The sequence below is a fragment of the Ipomoea nil genome, unplaced genomic scaffold (genome assembly GCF_001879475.1).
Source record: "Ipomoea nil cultivar Tokyo-kokei standard unplaced genomic scaffold, Asagao_1.1 scaffold1043, whole genome shotgun sequence".
Classification (NCBI taxonomy): domain Eukaryota; kingdom Viridiplantae; phylum Streptophyta; class Magnoliopsida; order Solanales; family Convolvulaceae; genus Ipomoea; species Ipomoea nil.
In genome coordinates, this window is record NW_017617471.1 from 10616066 (window position 1) to 10625577 (window position 9512).

General features: G+C 31.8%; 1 protein-coding gene across 2 annotated transcripts; it reads right to left on the bottom strand.

Annotated features, from left to right (window-relative positions):
* Positions 1–214: 214 nt before the first annotated feature.
* Positions 215–8945, bottom strand: LOC109181892 (adenylosuccinate lyase-like). Of its 2 annotated transcripts, XM_019331853.1 has the most exons (12): positions 8718–8875; positions 8540–8553; positions 6096–6333; positions 5580–5732; positions 4860–5075; positions 4248–4430; positions 3846–4067; positions 2759–2875; positions 2535–2678; positions 1505–1606; positions 1218–1286; positions 215–716 (listed from the first exon to the last, which is right to left on the bottom strand). In XM_019331853.1, exons 3-12 carry the CDS (start codon positions 6291–6293, stop codon positions 492–494), a joined length of 1629 nt encoding a protein of 542 aa, XP_019187398.1. In that variant the 5' UTR covers positions 6294–6333; positions 8540–8553; positions 8718–8875; the 3' UTR covers positions 215–491. The 2 variants fall into 2 exon arrangements, with proteins under 2 accessions (XP_019187398.1, XP_019187397.1); XM_019331852.1 differs by lacking the exon at positions 8540–8553 and having other exon boundaries at positions 6096–6363; positions 8718–8945.
* Between the last annotated feature and the right edge of the window lie 567 nt (positions 8946–9512).

Sequence of the window (9512 nt, forward strand, 5' to 3'; positions counted from 1 at the left end):
TCAAAAATATTAATATTATCTAAATTAAAATTTAGGTGAACTTAATAGATTGTTGATTTGGATATATTTTTAATTATGTTATATACAGATATAAATTTGATTCGGATATCTAATGTAAAAATCTTACATATATTAGACTTAAAAGAAAATTATATTTATTTTATTTAAACTAAATATATTTTAAAATATTTTAAATATAATGTCTAAAAATAACTCGAAACGAAACTTGGATCAATTTTATAATGTTAATTTTTAAAAATGGAAAAATAATAAGTTTTCCAAGTACAACCAGGGCATTTCCCTCCAGGTAATTGATGATAAATCTAAATGTACTATTCTAATTTTACCATCCAAAAAACACAATATTGTGCATTTCTGCTCTCTATTTCAAACAGGCAATATTGTGCATTTCTGCTTTCTCTCTATTTCAAACAGGATATATATGATCACTCATTCAAATCGCCCTATCTTGTTAGTAATGATAGACTGCCTCAGCTCTTATTCACTAGATTAGTAACGGCTTCTATGTTGTTGGCCAACTGAGCCGCGAAGCCAATATATGTATGTGGTGTTAAGTTTAAAAGAAGAGTCTTTGCATTTACTGGTATTTCCAGACCTTCAATGAACTCTCTAATGCTTTCTTTGGTCACTGTTCTCCCCCGCGTTAGCTCCTTTAGTTTCTCGTAAGGCTCTGGGACATTATATCTCCGCATCACCTACAATAAGCCACCCAAATGCACGTCTCTATGAAAAGATCGAATGAAAAGCCCAGAAAATATTAATATTCAAAGAGGGGATGCGGAAACAAAAACACTTCACAATCATTTTTGTTGAAAACTAAATAGATAGGTTTATCTATAGGGTTGTGTCTGTTTATGAATAGGTGTAAGTTATGTGTAGTTATTTACAGTTATGTCTTTGTGTATATATATGTACTGTGTTTATGTATTAGAAACAGAGAATACCAATATAATTTCAGTTTTATATTCATTTCCTAGTCTTGATTCTTCATATTGCTTCCGCCTAACTGGCGGGTGGTATTATTCTCCACCCGCCAGGCCATTCCATCTTCCAAATTCAACAATTTTCTTGTAGAATCTTAACTAAGGAGTATATATATATATGTGTGTGTGTGTGTGTGTGTGTGTGTGTGTGTGTTTGGTGAGCGTTAGAATGACTAGAACATATAGGTCAAGGTAAGAGAATAAGTTACATACGGTTTGTATAGGTTCAGCAAGAACCTCCCATGATTGGTTCAAGTCTTCAGCCAAAGCAGCTTCATTGACCTAGATAGAGCAACTTAAGTCGTCAACTTGGAAAGCAAAAAGAAACATACTTTTTCTATTTATCTTCTTACTAAGTTTTCCAGCTTTCAATAAAAGATCAATTACTAATTACAAACTCACCCCTCTCTAAGCAAAGTCATTGACCAAGAATTAAGCGAACTTTAAACCATCACAATATTCAAACAGCAACACATTCACATCGATACAGTATATTTTACCTGAAGCTTTGAAATTCCCCTTAATGCACTTCTATAAGCAAGAAGTGAATGCCCCAATCCTACTCCCATGTTTCTCAGCACAGTAGAATCTGTCAAATCCCTCTGGAAAATCAAAAGGATAGCAAGTATAGTTATAGGAGGAGCAAAGACAAACCTAGGTGAACAGTGAACCAATGCAACAATATAAGAGTTTAAACTTTAGATCACAGATCTGTTAAAGGTTTTAGAATACAGACATCATTACAAGAATGACTCCAAATATACTTTTTTTAAATATATTTTTGATAATTATATATTTGAGAGAAAAGGGTTTTTGGTCCCTGTGCTTTAGGAGAATAGCAACTTTGGTCCACCGTTTTTAGGGTTGACCACTTTCAGTCCTAGATTTCCAAACTTTGTGTTTGATAGGGATCATTTCCACCACATTTTCCTTAAACTGGGGGACTGAACTGCAAATAATTGAGGAATGAGGACCAAAATCACAATTCAAAAAAATACAAGGACCTCAGAGTCTCAGACATGTTTCATTTTAATGAGATGCACAAAATAAAGTGCCACAGTTACAAATCTAATTGTTTTTTCACAGATTTAAAACAAAATAAAAAGAAAATAAGTGAAAAGATAACCAAGAAACTTCTCTAAATATACATTCAATCCACGTATTTGAAAAATACAAAGTTAGTTAAAATCAATTATATCCTTCCCCCTCCCCAACTTCCCAATAATGCCGTGCCAAAGGCCCAAAAGTCAAAAGTTAGAATAAATGATTATCCCTTTCCCTCCCCAACTTCCCCTTAATGTCCTGTTTTCAATTTCATTATTGATTACTAGTGCTTTCAAGTTGCTTCCTTGTCTTTTATTTTCTGTCACTTCTTACCTCCCATCAATTTCTGGTAAGAGCATAGAAAATTTTACCACACAAACAAATAAATAAATAAATAAAATAAAAAATCAATGGAATCACAAAGTGTTCATACCCATCATATTAACTGAATACATTTCACTATAACCACAAAAAGTGGATGTATACCTGCCACCGTGAAATAGGTAGCTTTGTGCTCAGATGTGATAGGCCTGCATTAGCTACTCCAAGATTGCCTTCACTGTTCTCAAAATCGATCGGATTCACTTTGTGAGGCATTGTTGAAGATCCAATTTCACCAGCTTTGGTTATCTGCTTAAAGTTTGAGATGGTTATCACTTTTTTAGATTGTTAAATAATAGTACCATAGCATCAAAGTAGACGGGACAAACCTGTTTGAAGAATCGCAAGGAAATGTATCCCCAGATGTCTCTATTAAAATCAATTAAAATGTTGTTGAACTGGATTATAGAATGAAAAAGTTTGGCCATATAGTCATGGGTTTCAATCTGCATTGTTAAAGAATAGTGGAGTTAAACTATATCGCAAGGTTAAGTAAACAAAACATAAAGTTCAACTGTAGTCACATCATTTTGCAACAATCACTTGTAACTAGACGGAGTAAACCAAACATCAACACCAGCACATAATCTGATATAATGTTTGAAAAGATGTAATGAAGAAATAAATGTTTAAAAAAAATTAAATAGATTTATATGGTAAAGGGTAAAAGTAATACATAAAGCCCATGATAAATTGCAAGATCTAGGGAGAGTAGCATCAACAAATTCAAAGCCTTTTACCCCTGCTTTTGCATATAGGCTGTTTTAGTAACTTGAACTGTTCCACCTATTTCAGTATTTCACCACTAGTAAACTTAGCACTGTCTCAAGGTTCACTTTCAATGGACAAATAGTATATAAAATGATTACTACGCATAAACATAATGGTTTTTCCTTTCCACTTTTGACGGGGTAAGCATAAAAGCTTGGGCTTTATATAGCAGTCAAGTGCTCTAACATTGATGAATAAATCACAGGTTCAAGCCCCAAAAATGACTTTTTCATCGAGAAACAGATGTACCGTAAGGTATTATACAACTTCCTTCGCCAAATCTTATATGATAGGGAGCCTTGTATCACTGGGTCAAACATCTATATCTATACTATCTGCTACATACAAAAGTGGCTTAATGTGTTCCTTTTTTGTGAAGACTGAAATACCCAAAGCAAATCATTGAAGACACCCTTGTCCAACTCAAGAGAAAGCATCTTGGTTTTATTAGAGGGAATGCTTAATACGACATACATGTGACTAGTATAATATAATAGGATAAGCATACTGATGATCCACTATAAAATTATCAGACTTACAGACAGCTTTATGTATACCATGCACTTATGGCATTTCTCAAATAGCAAGCTTATCTCCATACTGACAAGATAGTAAAACAATCCACAATAAGGTCATAGAAGATACCTGAGGGACATAAGGATTGAAGCTTAACCCAAGAGATGTTACAAACTCCTCTGCAATATGTGGCCAGTTTATATCAGGATATGCAACTAGATGTGCATTGTAGTTTCCAACTGCACCAGCAAACTTCCCTCGCATCTCAATTTTTGAAATATCCTGCCTCTCTGTATATAACCTATATGCAAAAATAGCCATTTCCTTGCCTAGTGTTGTTGGTGAAGCTGGCTAAAAAATACTAGATTAGAACCTCTTTCATGATATAGTAACATTTTCTCAAGTAAAGGCAATTGTTCGTCACTTTTCCAAAATGAGTACAGAATATCTTCATTAAGTTTAGGATTTTTTTTTTGGACAAATAAACAAAATATTGGAAATATAAAAATGGGTGTGGACACAAGTCCTTACCTGCCCATGGGTGCGAGAAAGCATGGGGACATGAGCATTCTTTGTGGCCATGTTAGTTATCGCTGTAATAATCTCATCCATGACCGGTAATATAACACTGTTAATAGCTTCTTTCAACATTAATGCATGTGCTAGATTGTTGATGTCCTCAGATGTGCAAGCAAAATGGAAAAACTCAAGAACCTAGATATAAATACAATGACAAACATATTTGAGCTCAAATGAAGGTGCAATTTATACAAAATTATATAAATCCTTTTAACCATTTATACTGCAAGGCTACAAAACAGAGTCATTGACAGCCATGTAGGAAAAGTATCAACGCTTGCTGGAATTTCACAGTAATACTTTAGGAATCAAGAAAAACAAAATTAGAATAAGAATGTAGTATTTATAAAGATAAGTAGAGAGTGGTATGTCAGAAATTATATAATTCACTTTAGCCATTTATACTGCTGCAAGGTTACAAAGCATTGTGTCATTGACAGATAAGTAGTAAAAGTATCAACGTTTGCTGGAATTTCAGTAAGAAGATAATAACATTTATAAAAGCAAGAAAATTAAGAAAATACAGTAATATTTATGAAACAAGAAGTAAACAGCTTAATAAACCTTAGATATTTCTTCATGTGATTGGCATCTTTGTTTTAGGAAGTACTCCACAGCTTTAACATCATGGTTAGTTACTTTCTCAATTTCCTTAACTTCTATGGCGTCACTCCAGCTAAACCCATCAATCAAGCCTTGCAGATAAGACTTTGCTCCTTGAGAGAAATCAGGAACCTCAGAGATTTCAGGAATTTGTGAAAGCTTCAACAACCACTTAACCTGATAAAAAAGACAAGTACATGTTTCATGCAGAGAAGTTGGAATGCACAAGATGAAGGGAGGTTAAGATGCTACAAAAACTTGTCAAAACAAGCATTGATTTTTAACTAAAAACTGAAACACAAAGGTGAGAAGAGAATCTGATTGAAGAGGTCTAATATAGTAGACAACGATGTTTACAGCCAAGCATGAAAATCCATTTTATGAATTTGGCATCCAACTACTAATATTTTGAAATATATTAGAATATATTAAGTTATTAACTAAAAACTTAATAAAAAGGCTTCTTTTCTTCATATTTGCCCAAACAACATTACACCACGCTAATTCAAATTTTTATTCTTTTCCCTATATTCTTTTGCACTAGGTGCATAAGATTACTGCATAGGAAGGCTTATGTCCATCAACCAAAACATCAAGGTCACAACATATATAAGTATTCATCAAGCATGCATAAAATAATGCACTTAACATCAATTAAAAGAAAGTGGAAAAAGTCAACACCTCAACTAAGACACGAAAGCGAATTAGCCCATACTCGCTCATGAATGGAACCAGGTCTTTGACTTTATCCCAATAGCGGCCATCCAATGGGCATAAAGCTGTTAAACTTGATAGCTCTGTATCACGAGAATAATCAGCAGACATTGCTTTAACCTGGTTTAAAAACAAAAGGAGCATTTCGTCAAGCCATTTAAATAGGGCTGGACAGCTTCATCAAATGGAGCAAGATATAAACATGGCTAAATGTGAGCCTATTTCCTACACCCCATATTTTGATTCCTTAATCCACATAAATTTTCAAGTAGTAAAGCAACTCTTAATCAAAATAACTAAAACCGCGACACTATTCAAAACACGGCAAAGAAGAAGCATTTCTAAGGGAAATAAAAATCAAAAATTTAAAATTTCTTGAAATTAAAAAATAATACAGAGTAAAAATAATTTTAAAAAATGAATATTAACATCAAGATAAACACAAACACATTTTTTATCAAATTATTGAACAAAAAAGGCTACCTTTTCAACGGTTTCGATTGAGCTGTTATTGCTTTGCATTCTAGGAGTTGCTCTGCACCGCATAGATGTAGCAGTGTTAATACGGTAGAACACAGAAGAATACGAGATGTGGTGGCGAGGATGCTGGAGATTAATAGGATGCCGGAGATACGTCGCCGTTTGGTTGAAGTTGGGTTTAATGCAAGCTCCGAGCTCCATCCCGTCAGGTCTGGACTCTGGTCCTTCACCCCTTCAGTAGGGTTCTACTTTTATCCTGAATATCTACGACCTGCTCCAAATCGGGTCTGGACTGTTTAGACAAAATTGCATATATAGTAGGGATGAAAATAGGCAGAGCCGAGCATTAGAAAAGGCATGAGCCTATATGTAGGCTTTTTGTTAGGTTCAAGCATGAGCTTACAATTGACAGCCTTCTTAAAAACCTATTTAATAAGTAGGCTATTACAAAGACTTCAGGCTCAAAGGCCTATTTAAGGCCTACATGTTTAAAAAAAAAGTCTATCTAACACAAATATATACTAATACAATTATACAAAGCTAATACATAAGTATATCACCACAAATCTATGATTATAAATCACATGAAAATCAATCAATCAATAACTACAAAACCAAGTTCATAATACAAAATCTAACAGCACAAGTTTAATAACCACAACTACACAATCAGAGAGTTGAAGCTCTTCAAAATCATTCCATACCACTGAATCAACAATCAACACTAAGGGGGTGTATTCAATCATGAATCTCATAAACTTTTGAAGACTTTTATGAACTTTAAAAGTTTGGAGGTATTCAATTCAAACTTTTAGGGAGTCTTTAAAAGTAAGGCAGTATTCAATCAAGATTTTTAAAGAGTCTTTAAAAGTCAGGTGGTATTCGATTAAGACTTTTGAAGAGTCTTTAGAAGTCATGTGGTATTCAAAAAGTTAAGAATTTGTGTAGACTTTTTCTTCTCAAATATAAATAGTTGAAATCCAACCCTCAACCCCAAGATTTCAAAATTTTATTTCTACCAACTCTGAAGGTTTTCTCTCTCTATTTAAACTCTATTTTTTTTCTTCCTATTTAAACTTTATAAACCTTATACCTAAATTCAATAAATTAAATTTTCTTCGTTATACTATATTTTCTTCATACCTAAACTCTACCATTTTTTCTCTCTCCTAAACTTTACAATCTTTCTCTCAAAATTCGAAATAATATTATTTTTACTTCATTATTGCTGGTATATTTTGATTTTTTATTTTTCTAAGAACTTTTTATCCTAACTTCTAAACTTTCTCTTCGAACTTTTCTCCCTAACTACTAAACTTTCTATAAGAACTTTTTCTCCCTAAATACATGAAAAAAGTAAATATTTCATCTATCACCGTCAAATTTTACTATATGTTTCATAATATTCATATAACTACTTGTATACTTTTATTTTAATTTTTATTATTTTTATGTTTATATTCGTAATATATATTTTTCATTTTTTAACAACATGCTACTACGAATAGCGAACTATTGTTCACAACAGCAATTTGAGACTACAAACAGTAGCACCTTGTTGTTGTTGTTCGTAGTCCCAAATTGCTATTGCAAATAATAGCTCTTTGCTTGACGCCTAGCAATATATCAAGTATAATATTTTATATATATTATTAATTAATATTATATTTTTAAATATTTTATTTGAACAATTCTATTATTATAAATTTTACTCTTCAATATTGTTATCAATTTCAAATAGTTTTTTTTTTTTTTGTTGATGCTTATTAATACTATATAAGTAATTAGCATATAAATCATATCATCCTATGGATAAAAATAATAATGTTGATGTGAGTGAAGAACTATATAATAAGAAGAGTTTTATAATATACTATAACGGCCCTGTTTGGTAAAATAGTTAGCCTATAGGCCAATTTTGACTTATTTAGCCACTATTAGCTTTTAAATTTGGTTAAAAAATCAATATAATTGTTTGGTTAATTAGCTTTCTGTAACTTCAACATGCTAAAAATAAAAAAGCTACTCAAAGAAACTTTTTCAATTAATTTTTTGAGAAAGGAAATTATATCAAACAACTACTAATTTACCAAATATCTTTCTACAATCAGCTAATATTATCAACTAGTTATACCCTCTAAATAACCCAATCAGCTAACAATCATTTACCCAACCGGGCCAACATGTTCTATAAGAAAATTGTAAATGATAAGAATCGAAATTTAATTTTTTTTATATAAACTTTTATAGAGTCTTTTTTTTTATATAAACTTTTATAGAGTCTTTCAAAATTTTAAAAAGTTTTGAACGAATCTATAAAAGTCAATAAAAGTTTATTAAAGTTTACAAAAAGTCAGGAGTGAATACACCCCCCTAAATCATAAGCAAAGTAACATCTAACAGTACTTATTAATCTATTATAACATATTAACAGTAGAGTACATTAGATATTAATCTATTATTACATATTAACAGTAGAGTACATTAGATTTAACATTTCTGATAATTATTAGCCAATATCTAATAATTGCAGAGCGCAGCAGCTGCCGAGGCCGCAGCCGGCAGCCCGCACCAATGGTTAGGATTTAGGAATAGTTTCAGAGTTAGCCAATTAGGAATAAATACCTATTGTGCCCGTCGCCGTTCTGCTTAATCCTTATTCTACTTGCTTCAGGCGTTGGCTACTTGGCACATCCGCTCATGGAGTCATGGCTGGCTGGGAGAGTGGGAGTGCCGGAGTGGCTGCGTAGAATTGGGAATTTTGTGGGGTTTAAGGGTTGATAATTTATATATATACTTGGGTTATAGTGTAAATAAAAAAATATATTGGGTATAAATTGCATCAGACTCTTGTTGACACGAGTACACGTCTCACGTCTGAAATGATGATAATTAGGACAAATTCTAGAATGCAAAGATTTGAATGAATGTGATTGATTCGGGCATATCACATATACTAGCATTTTGTACGCGCAATGCGCGAAAATTTATGCTCAATATTAAAATATTTATAAGTAATGAAATTTAAAAAATTAGTTAAAATTATATTTTACAATTTCTTAAAGTGATGATACTTTTGAATTATCATATATTTGAATAATATAGTGATCAAAACAAAAAAATTATATTTTTATATAATAATCTATCTATATATAAAAATAAAATCCTCCTATTTCATTTTCCCGCTCAAAGTTTTGTAGTAAAACTTATTTGGTAATCAAATATAAAATGGAAATTAATTATAATTTATTAATTGGTAATATTACATAAATTACACCTTTCCTTTTTGAAAAACTATACAAGTTTATAATTCTCATATTTTGTACCTATAAATACAATAGATTGGTGAGTATGGAAATCATAATTTTTGCTTTTGCACGGTTTCTCTCTTTTTCCTGTTCTCTCTATGGAATCATATCT

Bases quoted from the DNA above. Each gene is read 5' to 3' on its own strand.
- LOC109181892 (XM_019331852.1), bottom strand. From the start codon at position 6,293: ATGGAGCTCGGAGCTTGCATTAAACCCAACTTCAACCAAACGGCGACG. The intron at 5,733-6,095 runs GTAGCCTTTTTT...TTTTTAAACCAG, and splicing joins CAATCGAAACCGTTGAAAAG to GTTAAAGCAATGTCTGCTGA. The intron at 4,431-4,859 runs GTTTATTAAGCT...ATTTATATCTAG, and splicing joins CACATGAAGAAATATCTAAG to GTTCTTGAGTTTTTCCATTT.